This window comes from Rhineura floridana, chromosome 7, assembly GCF_030035675.1.
Source record: "Rhineura floridana isolate rRhiFlo1 chromosome 7, rRhiFlo1.hap2, whole genome shotgun sequence".
Lineage (NCBI taxonomy): Eukaryota > Metazoa > Chordata > Lepidosauria > Squamata > Rhineuridae > Rhineura > Rhineura floridana.
Genome location: NC_084486.1, coordinates 62,447,404 through 62,465,852, shown reverse-complemented (window position 1 = coordinate 62,465,852; position 18,449 = coordinate 62,447,404). Strand labels below are relative to the sequence as shown.

The 18,449-nt window shown below is 40.9% G+C and overlaps 1 protein-coding gene across 2 annotated transcripts in view; it reads left to right on the top strand.

Annotated features, from left to right (window-relative positions):
* The window catches only part of LHPP (phospholysine phosphohistidine inorganic pyrophosphate phosphatase), a 215,664-nt gene that overhangs the window by 15,397 nt on the left and 181,818 nt on the right, over positions 1-18,449 (top strand). For both annotated transcript variants that reach the window (XM_061634370.1, XM_061634371.1), the window contains exon 2: positions 16,558-16,745. In XM_061634370.1, the coding sequence (XP_061490354.1) occupies positions 16,558-16,745 (188 nt within the window). The remainder of the gene's footprint in view (positions 1-16,557; positions 16,746-18,449) is intronic.

Here is an 18,449-nt window from a genome sequence, read left to right as displayed (position 1 = left end):
AGGCGGTGGAGCAGCTGGACAGTCCTGTAAGAATAAGATACCTGCAGAGTCTTACAAGGGCAGGATTGCAAGAGAACCTAGCAGAATTGGAATTGTAAAACAATTCAAAATTGGGGGGGATGCAGGGGGTTGGCACAGATGATCCTGCAGCTGATCTACAAAGACCCTGCTTGAGGTGCATGTGAAATAGACATTTGCTGTGGCATCTGCTAATTTCTATGAGTGGAAGTGATTGGTGATGCTGACACATTTCAAAATCAGGATGCATTAAACAAAACATTAAATAGCTAGGTTAAATAGCCACACTTTACCACTTGTATATCAAGACTGAGTACTTTCACATTACTGTATCATATTATATAAAATGCACTCAGGCACACACTCTCAATAAATACAAAAGTTTCAAGATAAGCCACAATAGCCATATTTCTTTCTTTTGTCCACAGCCTGACCACTGTCCCCCCCTTTTTTACCCTCCCTTGCCTCCCCATCTTATCCCTTGTCACCAAAGTTAGGGAAGCAACAAAAATACACAGGATGGATCCAGATAAGTCATATTTCAAGTAAACCCATAGAAATAAATGGACCTAAGTTAGTCATGCCCATTAATTTGAATAGCTCTATTTAGCACAGTGGGGAGGAGAGCCTGGCTGGGACTCCAGAGTATGTGAGTTCAAATCCCTGCTCGTGTCTCCTGGGTGTCAAGGGCCAGCTAAAGATCACCCCTACAGGGAGTGGCTCAGGGGTTATGTTCCCTGCCACCTGTGCAGCTGTTGGCAAGCTGCATAGTCCCAAGGAGCCCAGTTGCCCCCCAGCTGGCAGTTGTGAACAAGGAAGGGGCTGGCTTGTGCAGCTGTGGCAAGCTGAGTAGGCCCTAGCCAGCTGGGGAGGACTAGCCTCAGAGGGAGGCAATGGTAAACCCCCTCTGAATACTGCGTACCATGAAACCCTATTCATAGGGTAGCCATAAGTCGGGATCAACTTGAAGGCAGTCCATTTCCATTTTCATTGTGAGTATGACCAAGATTGGATATAATCCATTTATTTTAATGGGGCTGCTCTATGATTAAATTGGACACAACCTTCTGATTCTGAGCTCTCCCAGAATCTAATAATAAGCATGCAGTTTTTCCAGTTAAGTTGTAGTTGTATAAGATCCCAGTGTATGGTGTGGAACATATCCTCAATTTCAATTTTGCCGCTGGTGATGAGATTGATGGTCTGGAAATAGGTGGGGTTTCTGTGATCCTGTTGTCATGGTCAGACCACTTCCTTGTGAAATTGGGCTAATGATACTAATTTCTCCCTGTAGGGGAGGGGAACCAGTTAGGATGGTCTGCCTCTGAAGACTTATGGATTCCAATCAATTCTTGAATGCTGTGGGATTTTTCAGTGGATAGAGCTGGTAATCCTGCCAAGAAACAGCGAGATGCAGAGGGCCATAGATACAATTGCTCTGCAGTGCCCTCTCTGATGCTGTAGAGCACATACTGGGGGGCTATGTGCAATGAAATAGGCTGGATGATGGCTAGAATGCAGGTGGCAAAAGGCCCACTGCGAAGATGACTAAACATGTGCTAGGGCATGTAACTGTGCCTTCTGCATGGCAGTAAAAGCAGTGAAGAGGGTCTACTTCGCTTCTTCCATCATGTCCTTGAATAATTGCCCAACGAAACTCTTCGGGGTACAGACACCTACAGTGCCTTGCAAAAGTAATCAGAGCCCTGACCAATTTTACTTACAAATGTTACTTACAAACATTTCCCAACATAAAACCAATGTCACCTTACAATAATTGATTTTGAGTTTCAGTATTTCAAAATAAAATACTGAACAAAATTACAAGGTACCATTTGTAATTCAGTAATATGAGAGCATTGTTCAGGGGTCTGATTTCTTTTGTAAGGCACTATATATCAGCGGATGGAGCCCGCAACATCTCAGAGGCCTTCTATTAGTTGCTTGCTGGGAGACAAAGTATCTCTGTGGTGAGCTAGATACCATGACTGATGCAGCTCCAAGTGAGGTTTCCAATGTTCCATTAAGCCATGCTTTCTGGGATCAATCAGTTTTTGTAGTCTGATAATGTGGGGCTTGTGTATATGCTTCCATTAATGTGCCCTCTCAACCCTTGCCCTTCATGTTTCCATCAGTGTTCCTTCTCAACCCTTGCCCTTCATGACTGATTAAAGGTAGTCAGGGTACCTAGGTTCCCTGGGTTTGGGACTAAATCTGTCTTGGTTGCCCTCATGGATGGTATTTATTGGGAGGGGGATGGGATTGGGAAGTGCGACCCTGCAGCTCTTGCTAGATCTCTCATTGGCTTTTGATACCATCAACTATGATATTCTCCTGGACTGTCTATGGAAGATGGGTATCAGGGGCACTGTTCTGCAGTGGTTCTGGTCTTTTCTCCAGGGATGGTTCTAGAAGGCAGCATTAGATGAGTGTTTTCTGGCTCTCTGTCTGTTGTTGCTGTTGCTGTTGTTGTTACCTGTCTTTCACCAGAATTCCCCCAAGGCGAGTCACATGGAATACAATATTAAAAACAGTTTAAGGTATAAGGTACCTGAAGGTATGGGGTACCGCAGGGCACAATACTGTCTCCAATGCTATTTAACATCTACATGAACCTGTTGGGTTAGGAGTTTTGGAGTGAGGTGTTATCAGTATGCTGATGATACCCAACTCTATTTCTCTGTAACATCTGAATCAGGAATGTCTGAGAAGGCTCCGGACTGGTGTCTGGATTCAAAGGTGGGCTTGATGAGGATGAATTAACTACATCCCAATCCTGGCAAGATGGAATCTCTATGGGTGAATGGTGCCTGGATCCAGGAAGTCAGTAACCTGGATGGGGTTGCATTCTTCCTGAAGGAGCAGGTGCATAGTTTGGGGGTGTTTCTGGATCTAGCTCTGTCATTGCAGGCATAGGTGTCTTTGATGGATAGGAGTGCCTTTTACCAGCTTCAGCTGCCAAGACAGCTACGGTCATTCCTGGATTGGGATTGCTTGATCATAGTTGTCCCATGCCATGTCTTAGTCCTGTTTGTGTGCCCTGGCCGCAGAGTTAGTCAGATTCCTATCTTCCATTGCGGTTCTGGGGGCAGAACAGGAAGAAGTGATTAGGTGACAGTTACCTGTTTGTTGTCTTCAGTGGAAGTATTTTTAAAATTAAGCCAGATCTTTTTTTTCAAACCTAGTTTTATGCCATCACAGGGAAGAGGATCGACCCCTGAGCTAGCTTAGGGTTCTGGCTAGGCCCACTGCTCTCCTATCACATTCCCAACTCTGCCTGTATGTCTTCCTTTTGGATGGCCTAACAGTTATGCTTGTGAAAGCCTCCCACCAACACAGGGGTGTTACTATGCTGGTGGACCTTGTTTCATTGTACTCCATTGGCCTAAGGGAGCAATTCTGTCCCAGCTGCTAGATAAGTCAGGTTTGTGATTGTTGTGTTAATCATGTATTTTATTGTGGCAAGGATTTTTTGCTTTCTACCTTTGGGGGCTGTAGCAGTTAGAGTCTCTTATTTCTTCCTCTCTTGAGAAGAATCCCGGAAAGCTCAACCCTTACTTAGATCTCCTAACAACCCCTAAACTACGCTTAGCCTTTTCTAAAGCCAGGTTCAATTCCCTTTACTCTGCGATGTTGGAAGGGAGGTTTAGAGGGATTCCTTATGAACTCCGTGTTTGCCCTTGTGGCGTTGGCACCATTGAAACTCTACATCATACCCTCTTCTCCTGCCCCCTATATTCCCAGATTCGTACTAAGTTTCTTAATCCTCTACTGGCGAAACTGCATCATAAACCGACTGATGTTATTGTTGCCCATTTGCTCTCTGGGTTAGATAAAGAAACTACTATTCAGGTAGCTAGGTTTGTCTATGCGGCCCAACAGAAACACATTTCCTTATCCTGCATTTAATAATTCCCTTGTATTTTTATTTCATGTACTAAGCTTTCAGAATTGTGTTTTTTATCAACTCTTGTATTACAGTCCTTTGATTAAGTTTTCTGTACTTTGTTTCCGCTGTGAACCACGGGTCTATGACCGTAACAATAAAGAATCTGAATTTCTTGAGAAGAAGGTGGCCAAGTCAATAGGAGCTTGTTCTATGCAGTTTTCAAACCAGAGTAATTAGGAGTGCAAGTCATGGAGATACAAGAAATGAGTTTCCTGTGCTACATATTGTTAAGGACCTGCAGTCTGCTTCCAGCTTGTGTCTCTTCTAGCTGCTTTGCTATTTCCATGCACAGAGTTCTGCCTGTATGTATGTATGTATGTATGTATGTATTCATTCATACATACATACATACATACATACATACATACATACCGCCCCATAGCCGGAGCTCTCTGGGCGGTTTACAGCAATTGATGTCCAGGGTTGGAGTACCTCAGCAAGGTCCTACTAAGCATAGACAGAGCAGCTGGAAAAGAGTATGCATTGTCCTGTGGCCACACACTGGAGGAGCTTTTGGTGAAGTGTTGCCTTCAATGGAATCACAATGAATACATTGAAATTAGGTCTGCCACCCAGCTAGTCTTAGTTGATTAATCATATGAGCTTGTTGACTGATTTATCAATGAAATCTGCATATATTTGCAGCATATATTTGAAGCCTACTCTATTTTTAGACAATTTCTTCATGTACAGAAGTATAGTGGAAAATTCAGAAGTGTAGTGTCCCTTCATGTTAGTCGCAGCCATGCCCCCCCCCCCATTTTGCCGCTGGATTGAGAATGAGATCCTTGTTAATGCCTTCTTCCACAACAACAGATGTCCCTAGGAGCCAGTAAGCATGAAAAGGGAGCATGTTGGCTGCTGAGAAGAATCTTCTCAATGGCTGACTCACCTCCTTTCACTCTGATTGGCTCCAAGGAGCAGGAAAGGACAAGGAAACTTGTTAGAAGACTATTCTCAGTGGCTAACACACACCCCTTTCATGCTGATTGTCTCATAGGATGCTGAAGACAAGGAACCCTACTGGGACCCTGCTCCCAAAACACCCCCCAGGACCCTGGATGACTACACCCCTATTCATGTATCACCAATAGGCACCAGCACCATCTTAGAAGAGACGTTCCCTCTTATGCATGAGTTCTTGCAGTTCTTATATATATATATATGAACAAATATTTTATCTGATTAATTTGGTCTATTGAAAAGGTTTTTTAAAATCAGTTAATATAACCAGTTAATCATCTTGTTAAAACCCAGGGCCAGCTCTAACATAAGAGTAAGGTGACAGATTTTGGGCTACATTTATAGGCCCTCACATTGTTGATTTATGTAGTTAAGTGTTTTATTACATTTTTATCATGTTGGGAAGCGCCTTTTGAATTTTCTGCCCAGTCAGAAGAGTGTCTTGGGCTGTTTCTGTTTGCATCTCAGCAACTTAAGGGAGGGGACTTCTGCAGCACAGCAGCCCTACTGGGAGGAAGGGCGGGATATAAATTTAATAAATAAATAGTATGGCTTACTACTCTGTTATGCTTCCAACTTTCTTCTGCATAAACTTCTTTTGTTGCTATGGAGTTAGGTGGTATCATCTCAGCCACATGGTCTAACATTCCTCTTCTGTTGCTTCAACCTTTGCTGAACCACTGTTGTCTTTTTGGTGTGGTTGCTGCACTTGCTCCTGCAGCTTTCAGGATCTATAACTTTCCCTAGCCAGCTGGGGACAACTAGCCTCAGAGGGAGGCAATGGTAAACCCCCTCTGAATACTGCTTATCATGAAATCCCTATTCATAGGGTAGCCATAAGTCGGGATCGACTTGAAGGCAGTCCATTTCCATTTCAACTTTCAGGACCCCAGTATTGAGTTGCAGTGGGATGAAGCAGCTGTGTCCTGTCACAGTGCCCAATCTGCATTGCTATTCAACTATTCATTTGTTTTTTCCCTTCTTCCTCTTTCTGGGAACCGTATGCTATTTTTATTAAGTGGCATCCTTTTGCTGTTCATACTCATTAAAAATTGCCCTCTCAATTGGCCCAGTTTTCTGACCCACATAGTAATACTGATCCTCCTGCACTCTCACTGTGCATGAGCTTGACCCAGTTCACCTTTTTTGTTGCAAGTTCCCATTTTACATACCTACTATCTTTCTTGACCCATTTCCTTTCCTGCTACTTTTGGCCTTTCCTTTCTTTAAAAAAATGGTAAATGAGAAGGAGCTTAAGGATGGATCATATGGTAGATGAAAGGAGATGAGGGCATTGCCTCTGAACACAAACAGAGCTTAATAGGTAAACGGTTTGAGCAAAGACAAGAAAAAAAGGAAATAAAAGATTATAACAACGTTACAGGAGAGCAGCTAATAAGGAAAAGTATTGTGAAAGTAGAAGGATGCTGAAGTCTTTTTAAAGAGAGATCATAGTAAATATATCAGTTTTGGGGTTTTTTGGTGTAGTTCAGTATCTGCAAATAATGGAACACTTCCTTGTGTTATGTGTAGAAGCAAGAGTATTGAGAATCTAAAGAAACATATTCCGATATTGTGTTTGCTGGTATCATTTGTAGTTTGAAAATTGTAGTTTTTAAAATTATAATTAGGTAGGCAGATTTTTTTAATAAGAATGATTTCAGTCTAGGATGGAGATTGCTGGACCTACTGAATTTTTTACTGATCCAGGAGCCTGCTTACATTCTGTTAATGGCATCTTTAATGATTACCTGAAGACCCAGAGATGTAAATAATATCAATGAAATGCCATAAATTCTCATGCCTGAACACTATTCTGTTGCTCTGGCAAGAGAATGCACAGCCTCAAAACTCTTGCACAGTCTTCATCCTGATAAAAGATGATTTCTATAATTGCTTGAACTCAGCAACATGTAACTGACAGGTAGTTCTGGTTTAACACTGTTGTGAGTCTGGAATTTCAGGCTTACAGGATTACAATAGATCTGACCATCAAGAAGCATACTTTGCGAGTTCACTGTGAGATAGCAAATAATAACACTAAATTCTCTCTTTGATGCAAAACTTTAGGAACTATTTCTGCTAATGATTAAAAAATAATCAACGTGGAAGGTTAAGTATACTGGAGCTCACACAATAAATATATAATGCTGACACGATAATCACCTAATTCAGACACGATAGTCAAGCCTTGGGCTTCTTCCTCCTTTTGAATACTCAGATTCTCCCCATGACTTCCTGGTTCATGGCAAACCATAGTTTGTAAAGACATCCAAATTGGGCAAACTTTTGTTTCTGCAGGACATATTTTGCTTCCTGACCAGAACTGGAAATCAAAGTTTGAACTGGATTTCCAAATCCAGTTAAGAGAAAACATAGCAATGGTGTGTCATGAACCAGGAAGCTGGAGAATGTGAGAGAAGGGGAAACATGTAAACCTGACGTATAGTCATGTTGCTCACTTCTTGAACAGGTTAATGTGTTTATAATTGGACCCAAAGGTCAATACAATGCGCAAGTTACCAGGTAACAAATCATCAGAAAAAGAGAATAAAGTACAGTGCTGCTTTCACACTTCACTTTATTCCATTATTCTGATGATTTTTATCTGGTAATTTGCGCATTATAATTGATTTTTCACATGACATAAAAGCTATTTCTGGAAATCTAGTGGAATGTAGTGCAGGCTTAGCGTTAAATTTTCATGATAAATAATGCTAGAAATAATCCGTTTGCAAGCCTGGGAACCTGGAAAAACACAGGAGTTTTTCACTAGCTGAAGCTGTTCAAGTGACAGGCATCCCAGCAAGCAGTGCATTCCCGCCCTTTAGGCGTGCGGGTTTTTTGTTGTTGTTGGTTTTTTTGATGAAAATTGTACTGGTATTCCGGCATAGGTGCAGATAACAGCAGCATTTCCTACACAACCCTATGTCTGTACAAGTAAAATAATTTTAAAAGTCAGATGCTAAAGGGAGAGGGCTTGCATGGCAATGGGACGAAATCTTAGACCTCCTGCACAGTGGGGAACAGTGCGCATGTGTATAATGGGTGAGGGACGAAAACAAGACATTCCTTGCAGCTGTGTGAAAGACAGTTGTGTGAAATGCTGCTATATCTGCTGAAAAGGCTACTGTTCCTTAACGCAACAGGTACTGCAATGTGAAAGGAATTTTAGAAATTGGGACAGAAGCGCTACCATTTAAATCCATTAAACTAATGTAGTAAGCCCCATGTCTGAAAGCAGTGTGTGTGAGAACCCAGTGTATCTTTCTCTAGCTCCTTATGGGATGGGTGCGATATAAATAAAACAAAGTGAAATAAAGGGAATTCCTGTGTCAGGAAAAAGTAATGGTGAGAAAGCATAATATCTACAAGTGGGAATTTGAAACAGCCAATGTGAGTATAAATACAACAGTCACAAATTTTCTAGTTCCTAGTTCACCACATAATGGCAGGTACATTCCTGAGTTTCTTCATGTTGTGGGTTGGGTGTGATGATATATGAAAATACTTTTAATTTCAGTGAGGAGCTGTCCCTTATTCTGTGCCAGTTCTTTGAACTGACCTTTACCTCATTCTGACAGAACAGGACAAGACTCTGAGTGACAATGTCCCACAATGCAATTACTGTGCATCAGATGAGCTGGTCCCTTACAAATCACCTCGAACTTTACACATCTGCTGGCTGTCAGCATCTGCCAGGTTCATTCACCCGAAAATAATGAAAAAAACTCTCATTATTGTGCCATAACAGGTAAAGTGTTAGGACAATTATTGGACATCCTGAGTGACCTTGTACAGCCTTAGCCAACTGCCCTTGCCACCATATTTTTGGGTCAGCCTGTGGGTATGTAAAATGTAAACCCTCTTCTCTCACTCCTCCTTGCTTTTAGATTACATAAAGGTTATGACACAAGTTGTGGGGAAGGAAGAGAAGAGAGAAATCAAGGGATCTTGTCAAAGCACTGTTAACTTTCTAAATGGCTGCTGCTGTGCCTTCTGGAAAAAAACTAAGATTAAAACTGATCAGCTAAGGCGAAATCACTTGCACATCTGAGACTGGATCTGAGGTTGTACTCCTTAGTTCATTTCCTCCCTTTTATTTATGTTCAGTTTGTATCTCATTGTAATGAGTATATTGCCCCTCTTTGGCCTTGCTTCTTTCCCCCTACTTGCACCAGCTCATTGGTTGGCTAACTCATGGATAGGTGCTGCAGCCTGCTTCTTGAAACAAAAGTCTTCAGCACCTGTTTGCAAGCAAATGAATCCATGGGTAGGTGATCCCGCTTACCAGTTCCACTGAACAGTAGAGGAACAAAACAACATAATTTAGACAAAAATGTAATGCCCAACAACATGAGGAGGCAAGCATTCAGTGGGTGATTCAGACTGAATGTTGGGTTGCTTTTCAGTCAGCCCAATCCCAATTTTACAAAAGTTCAATGTCTGGAAAGACTATACTTCCGAAACAGACTTCTTAATCTGGGACATGGCACTTATTAGGAAGTGATTATTAATGTAATGCTGGACAAGAGGAGGTTAACTTGCAGTCTTAAACTTATAAGTACCAGTGGGAATCTTGAAAGTGTTGACTACCTAGCAGACTTTTCGTGAGCCAAGGCTTAGTCTCAGTCTCACAGTCTGTTTTCAGTGCCAAAGTTCACTCCTGAACCTGGTGCTTTTGATGTGGTTGAAATCCTAAGGCCATTCTGTGATCATAATCTGATCACCCCCTCACCCTGTAATTGGAAGGGATGGAATTTATGGTTGGAGACTACCAGGCAGATTTGAGCCTTGATATCTCCCATTTCACTTTTGCTGGTCTATGCACTGTAATAAATTACTCACTCACTCACTCCCACATGTTGAGCATTTGCCTCTTATGATCACAAAGGTTGTGATAAAGATGTAGTGCCAACAGTTGAATCAGGAACTTGCTTCTTTTGCAGAGTCCAGCCCATATTAAACAGACATTGACTTTTGTGAACACACATTGTGAGGTTAATTGTATTATTGCAGGTGATTGCTGTGCTGGCTTTATATCTTTGGTAACCATTTTTGTGATTTCAGTAACATGAATATTTTTTTCCCCACAGTTTCATTTGTAATCGTGAGATTATACTTCAAACTTTTAAGTATGTGTGTGTGTAAATGACAGGAGATATAATATTTCATTGTGGCCTTATGATGGTCTGTACTTTCTATGTAGTACTCACTATTGTTCACTCATAGCCATAGTAGATTTGACATTAATTGTGTGATTGCCATTTGTGTCAAGTTTTTAACATTTAAATAGCAATGCTGTGAGACACATCAAGGTGCATGTGGATGAGAGGGTTTAACCACACACACACACATGCTGTAATCCTGCTTAAAATTGTCCTCCTCGAGTGGCTCTTTCCCCTGGAAGTTTCTCTCCCAGGGTGAATAATGGCTTCAGGGTGTTAAACTTTCCTCCCCACATTTCATAGTCCCAATTCTCCTACCTCTCAGTGATTATTTGATTTTTTAAAAATTGACACGTTAATTGCAGCTCATAGTTTGGTCTCAGATATTCAGCAACTGGGCAGTCCTAGATGGATTGATGTTATGGAACTTCTTTTTGTTCATTTCTGTCATGGTTATGTGATGCCCTATCCCTTTTGCCTATGGTTTTCTGTGCAGTTCCATGGTGGTTCTTGCCAGACAGAATGCCTTTGTTCTCAAAATGTTGGCAATGAAGGAGTTGGTGAGCTTTAAAATCTGTTGTCGGCAGACCTAATTCAGCTACATGCATCCTGAACCTCTTGATTCCAACTGTTTTCCCTTCACTTAATTTAAAGGTTTTTTTAGCAAGAACATTTAGGGTGGTTCCCGATGCAGTTTCTTCTACCATGGATGGTAGCATCCAAACAGGAAATGAAAAGGAAAGTAACTCAAAGAAAAGGTACTCACCTGAGTGCAGATTTGGCTCAACCATTGTTATTTGTTCCACAGTTGTTGTGCCTTCCTTGCCAATTCTGCTAGTTTACATAGATAACCAAAATCTCCATGTAGTTTGATCAAGCATGTTGGTTTAGCACACCTGATACTTGGCAAAACTTCCATCTGGAATTGCCCTTTTACTTATGATCTCATTTAAAACATTGATGCATTGCATCATATTAGGTTGCCTTCATATACAGATACAATTTATTGGTCCAAATTTGTATACATTGACATATTAGGTAATCAGCAGGATCTGCATGAATGATCTAATTACTGTTCAAGGCAATTATATCATACAATGATGATTTCATGTAGGTTGTAATATAAATTTGTTCCTTAAGTTAGATTCATATAATTATAGATCCACTGCTGAATATAAAATATATTATTGTTTTTGTCTTTATACTCCACTTTAAACTGTATTTGGAATAACAGATGTGAAGTACTGTCATCTAACTGTCACACCAATTGTTCATTGTTCTGAGAAGGTCACATCATAATTCATTAACAATAATTATTCCCAGAGTACACACTGTACTTCTTTACTCAATTGCTTCATTAGCTCATGAGTGATTCTCACATTCGTTGCTCCAATCAATGAAGATATATTTATAATGTACAAGGGGATGCTATTAGTTACAATATATTAACTGCCTAATTTAAAATAGAAAAGCTATCTTTATGAAGGGCAATTAACCACTAAGTGTAATTGATAATTCACATACCTATGATTAGGAAAGACAAAGAATATAAAGAATGAATCTGGAGATGACATCTTTGAACATTTTAAATGGTCATGAGCTCCCTCCCCCATGGGACCACATTTTTTTCAGAATTGCTTCTGATAGATATATTTTGCCTGCATTTACTTAACTTGTAGCACTTACTGTAAAAAGGTATGTGTTTTGTCTCCTTCAGACTGGAGTTCTTGGATTTTGCCCCCTTGGAGAGTAAAAGTAAGAGCCATATCTTACTTTCACACTCTTTAATTTTTAATTTTTAATTATTTACTAGTATAACCAAGGACGGCACCAGTGAGTGGCCAGGTTGGGCCAGGGCCTGAGGGCCCCTGCAGCTCAGCAGGACTCCTGCCTAAATCTATAGGCTGGGGCTGGGAGAGTGGAACTCCTTGATCCGTGCCAACGTTGGGTCGCAGGGCGTGATTTGTGGCCTGGGGTAAGGGGTTGATGTGCACCGCAAATCATACCCTGTGACCCGACGCTGGCGCAGATCACAAAGTGGGAGCTCCACTCTCCCAGACAACACTCCTCACATGCAGCCAGCATGGGCTTAAATATGCCTGGCCACCTCACCTCCCGCGTTGCCTGTCAGGGCGTGTACATGCAGCAAGCTAGCACACTGATGTGACAATGTGGGAGATGGGGCAGCTGGGCCTATCTAAGCCCACCCTGGCTGCATGGGAGGTGGTGGCTGAGGGCCCACTGATCCCTAACGCTGGCCCTGATTATAACTATAAAAATACCTTTAAAAAAGAAACTAAAATTGCATTCTCCTTTACAATTCCATTTCCTTTGCAAACCCGATATAAATAGATATAAATAAATATACAAATCATTCTTAAATCTCATCAATAAATTATTGTATCCTGGTCAGAGCAATCTGCCCCCTGATCTGCTGCACTGGAGGGCATTTGGGTGAGGTAGATGTGCCCTTCCATCCAGCTTTGCCCAGCTCCACCACTGCAGAGCTCCTTAATGAACCTGTCAAAACTGTGGGTGGGTGGAAGCTATTGCCACTGGCATCCCTGCCAGTAGTAACCAGCATGATGTTGTTGTTATGTGCCTTCAAATTGATTACAACTTATGGCGACCCTTTGAATCAGTGACCTCAGCATCTGTCATGAACCACCCTGTTCAGATCTTGTAAGTTCAGGTCTGTGGCTTCCTTTATGGAATCAATCCATCTCTTGTTTGGTCTTCCTCTTTGTCTACTCCCTTCTGTTTTCCAAGCATTATTGTCTTTTCTAGTGAATCAGGTCTTCTCATGATGTGTCCAAAGTATGATAACCTCAGTTTCATCATTTTAGCTTCTAGTGATAGTTCTAGTTCAATTTGTTCTAACACCCAATTATTTGTCTTTTTCGCAGTCCATGGTATCCGCAAAGCTCTTCTCCAACAACACATTTCAAATGAGTTGATTTTTCTCTTATCCGCTTTTTTCACTCTCCAACTTTCACATCCATACATAGAGATCGGGAATACCATGGTCTGAATGATCTTGACTTTAGTGTTCAGTGATACATCTTTACATTTGAGAACCTTTTCTAGTTCTCTTATAGCTGCCCTCCCCAGTCCTAGCCTTCTTCTGTTTTCTTGACTATTGTCTCCATTTTGGTTAATGACTGTGCCAAGGTATTGGTAATCCTTGACAAGTTCAATGTCCTCCTTGTCAATTTTAAAGTTACCTAAATCTTCTGTTGTCATTATTTTAGTCTTCTTGACATTCAGCTGTAGTCCTGCTTTTGTGCTTTCCTCTTTAACTTTCATCAGCATTCGTTTCAAATCATTACTGGTTTCTGCTAGTAGTATGGTATCGTCTGCATATCTTAAATTATTGATATTTCTCCCTCCAATTTTCACACCTCCTTCATCTTGGTCCAATCCCGCTTTCTATATGATATGTTCTGCGAACAGATTAAACAAATAGGGTGATAAAACACACCCCTGTCTCACACCCTTTCCAATTGGGAACCAATCGGTTTCCGCATATTCTGTCCTTACAGTAGCGTCTTGTCCAGAGTATAGGTTGCACATCAGGACAATCAGATGCTGTGGCACCCCCATTTCTTTTAAAGCATCTCATAGTTTCTCATGATCTACACAATCAAAGGCTTTGCTGTAATCTATAAAGCACAGGGTGATTTCCTTCTGAAATTCCTTGGTCCACTTCATTATCCAGTGCATGCTTGCGATATGATCTCTGGTACCTCTTCCTTTTCTAAATCCAGCTTGGACATATGGCATTTCTCACTCCATATATGGTAAGAGCCTTTGTTGTAGAATCGTGAGCATTACATTACTTGCATGGGATATTAAGGCAATAATATGATAATTACTGCATTCTCTGGGATCCCCTTTCTTTGGAATTGGGATGTATATTGAACGTTTCCAGTCTGTGGGCCATTGGTTTCTTTTCCATATTTGCTGACAAATTTTTGTCAAACTTTGGACAGATTCAGTCTCAGTAGCTTGTAGCAACTCTATTGGTATGCCATCTGTTTGTGGTGATTTGTTTCTTCCAAGTATTTTAAGAGCAGCTTCCACCTCACATTCTAAAATTTCTGGTTCTTCATCATACGGTTCCTCCGTGAATGAATCTGACATTCATGCATCTCTTTTATAGAGTTCTACAGTGTATTGCTTCCATTTTACTTTTATTTTATCTCGGTCAGTCATTGTGTTCCTATGTTGATTATATAACATCCCTACTCTTGGTTTAAATTTCCCTTTCATTTCTCTGATCTTTTGGAATAGGGCTCTTGTTCTACCCATTTTGTTGTCCTCTTCTATTTCTATACAGTAACTGTTGTAATAGTTCTCTTTGTCCCTACTCACTAGTCACTGTATTGTTGCATTTAGAGTTTTAACCATGTTTTGATCTCCTTTTGCTTTTACTTTCCTTCTCTCTTTAACCATTTGCAGAGTTTCTTCAGTCATCCATTGAGGTCTTTCTTTCTTTTTAACTAAAGGTATTGTCTTTTTACATTCTTCTCTGATAATGTCTCCGACTTCAATCCATAGTTCTTCTGGTTCTCTGTCAATTAAAGCCTCAAGTCTGTTCCTTATTTGATCTTTATATTCTTCTGGGATGTTATTTAAATTCTATTTTGGCATTATGATTGCTTTGTTGTTGTTCTTTAGCTTTACTCTGATTTTCAATATTACCAGTTCATGATCTGTACCGCAGTCTGCTCCTGGTCTTGTTTTTACAGAAAGTATGGAACTTCTCCATGTTCTGCTACCAATTACATAATCAATTTGATTCCTATATTGACCATCTGGTGATGTCCACCTGTATAGTTGTCTTTTCGGTTGCTCAAAAAATGTGTTTGCAAGAAACAAATTATTGGCTTTGCAGAATTCAATAAGTCTTTCTTCTGCTTCATTTCTATCTCCTAAGCCCCATTTTCCCAAAATTCCTAGTTCTTCTCTGTTCCCTACGTTTTCATTCCAGTCCTCCATGATTATCAGCACATCTTGTTTGGGTGTGTGATCAATTTCTTCCTGTACTTCGGCTTAAAATCTTTCTAATTCCTCTTCTGCATTTGCCATTGGAGCATAGACTTGGATGATGGTTACATTAATAGATTTCCCATTAAATCTCATTGATATAAGTCGCTCAGACCTTGTGTTATAGCCCCTGATTGCTTTTGCTGCATCACTTCTCACTATTAAAGCAACTCCGTTTCTTCTTAATTTCTCATTTCCTGCATAAAATATTTTGTAGTTGCCTGATTGTCCCATTCCCATCCATTTTAATTCACTCACACCAAGTATTATAATGTTGATGCATTCCATTTCTTGCTTGATGATTTCTAACTTTCCCTGGTTTGTGCTTCTCACATTCCATGTTCCTATTGTGTACATTGTACAACTCCAGACTCTCACATCTGTGTGCATCGGCCTCTGGGCTTCCTATCGGCTTTGACCCAGTTGTGTCATTAGCCACAGCACTACTTGTAGATGTCCGTTGTTCTCCAGACTCAGAGGAAGGCAATGGTAAACCACCTCTGAATACCTCTTACCATGAAAACCCTATGAATAGTAACCAGAATAAACTCCTGAAATAGGATGTGTCAGGGTCAAAGGTTGGGTAGACCTTGCCCAGTAAAGGATTTCCTGGATCCTAAGTTGCTCTCTGTGTGTGTTTTTGTGTGTGTGTGTATCCAGCCCTGTTTGCTGCATCATCCTATGAGCTGGCATAGCAAAAATACAGGACTCCCTGTCCCCCTTTTCATCCTGGCCAGCGTGAGAGGCAGGGCTGTTGATGCATTGTGGCTCCACTGCTCCAGTAAGACTCACTGTTGTCCTGGTGGGGTTAGGATTACAGCCTCGGTTATCTTTTAAGTTTTTATTAAATTGATCCCAAGTCTTTGATAATTTAACCCAGTTAGCAGCACCTAAAATGAAAATTTAACTAATTTAAAAGTGCTCAAAAATTTAATCAAATTCCTCTGTCTTTCTTTATTTTTCATCTAATAATTTAGGCTGCAATCCTCAGTGTTGGACTACTAATATTTTTGCTGGCAACAGTAAATAATAAATTAGTTTCTTTCAATCTCTGTTCTTTTTCCCTTCCTGGATCCCAATGAATCACAGCAGGGTTCAATAGAACTTATATATCTGTTATTTCCTTAACCTTTCTTAAAATCCCTATACAAAAGTTATCATCTTTTCTTAATAGCTGGATATTTCCACTGAAATTGTATGGATAGTGTTTGGCACTTCATTTTTGTTGCTGTTGTTTTTATCAGCATAATTACAAACAATATAATAAACTGACTTCTTTACATCTGGGTTTCTCATACTTTCCTCTCATCTCCTCCTCCTTCTCCATTTATGTTTAAGCTTTGAGAGATTCATTTAAATTCTGAATTCTATGGCTGATTGATTTAATGTCTCACCATTTTGCTGTGTCAGGATCAAGACATCTGGTCTTAAGTTGCGGTTCTGCACCAATGAAACTCAAGCTACGCGTGACAAGTTTGTGGGAAAGTTGCAGCGTTTGGGCTTTGACATTGTGGTGGATGAAGTAACTGCTCCAGCACCAGCAGCATGCCGAATCCTGAAGGAGCGCAACCTGAGGCCACATCTTCTTGTACATGATGGTCTGTTAGTCTTGAATGCTTTATACACATTTATTGTCAATTGTAGTGGAAGAGGACAGCTTAAATATTATTTATTTATTTATTTATTACATTTATATACCGCCCCATAGCCGAAGCTCTCTGGGCGGTTTACAGCATTTAGCGAATATGGTGCAGTTTCACGTTTGCAGTGAGAATGATGACATTTCATGTGCCATTGAGTATAATTCAAGGCAGACATTTTGTCAGTTTTATGGATTAGATCCACAGGTGCCATGCCTCATGTGGAATGCATCTTCTGCTCATGGTAGTGTTGTTTTACACTTTGTGTTAGAGCGCTGCACAGGAAATTGATACTAAATCCAAAGATGCGCTTCCATAAGAGTGTGTGCTAACTCTTGCAGAAAGAAGCATGAGAACTCCCATAGTGCCTAACTATTATAGCACTGTGTGAATTCTTGCACTAGTCTTGGGCAAGTGTTTCCACAACAGCATTAGTGACTATTTTCCTTTTGCACACAGATCCAGCCCATTGTTCCAAACAGCTTCTTGAACCAGTATAGCAGGGAAGAAGCATCATAAAGGTCAATTTTTCAGGATGTTTGATTTATCTTGAAATTAGAAAGTGTCACTTTTGCTGTCTATAATATCACAATAGTGCATATTCTTGTTTTGCTATCAAGCTTCATCCCCAACTGCAGAACTATGTTTTACCTGGCAAGATGAATATCCAAAGGCTGGTCTGTTACCATATCAGCATAAGAGGATGTTTCTGTGTACTGACTTTCAGCTTCAATATCTAGCACAGCTTGCCTTGTGGATCACCATAGTGCATTTTCCACACCAGTGCCAGATGTTCCTGAGGATATCAATCATTTTCTGCTGCACTTGGAATAAAGCAGAGTTGGGACTGATGTTTCTGCTTTTGCCCCACTGGCCACAGTCTTAATATAGTAATCCATCTACACTAGGAAGACTGTGGCAGGGTGGTTAATAGTCACTGAAGCTGCATAACAGCTGTTCTTCAAAGACAGCTCTCTTCCCATGAATCGTTGTCTCTTATTTACCTTCTGCATATACTTGCTTTGCTATCTATGATGTGCTTTTATACATGAGCCCATTGATTGTCCCGAGTTCATAAGAACATAAGAACATAAGAAGAGCCTGCTGGATCAGGCCAGTGGCCCATCTAGTCCAGCATCCTGTTCTCACAGTGGCCAACCAGGTGCCTGGGGGAAGCCCGCAAGCAGGACCCGAGTGCAAGAACACTCTCCCCTCCTGAGGCTTCCGGCAACTGGTTTTCAGAAGCATGCTGCCTCTGACTAGGGTGGCACAGCACAGCCATCACGGCTAGTAGCCATTGATAGCCCTGTCCTCCATGAATTTGTCTAATCTTCTTTTAAAGCCGTCCAAGCTGGTGGCCATTACTGCATCTTGTGGGAGCAAATTCCATAGTTTAACTATGCGCTGAGTAAAGAAGTACTTCCTTTTGTCTGTCCTGAATCTTCCAACATTCAGCTTCTTTGAATGTCCACGAGTTCTAGTATTATGAGAGAGGGAGAAGAACTTTTCTCTATCCACTTTCTCAATGCCATGCATAATTTTATACACTTCTATCATGTCTCCTCTGACCCGCCTTTTCTCTAAACTAAAAAGCCCCAAATGCTGCAACCTTTCCTCGTAAGGGAGTCGCTCCATCCCCTTGATCATTCTGGTTGCCCTCTT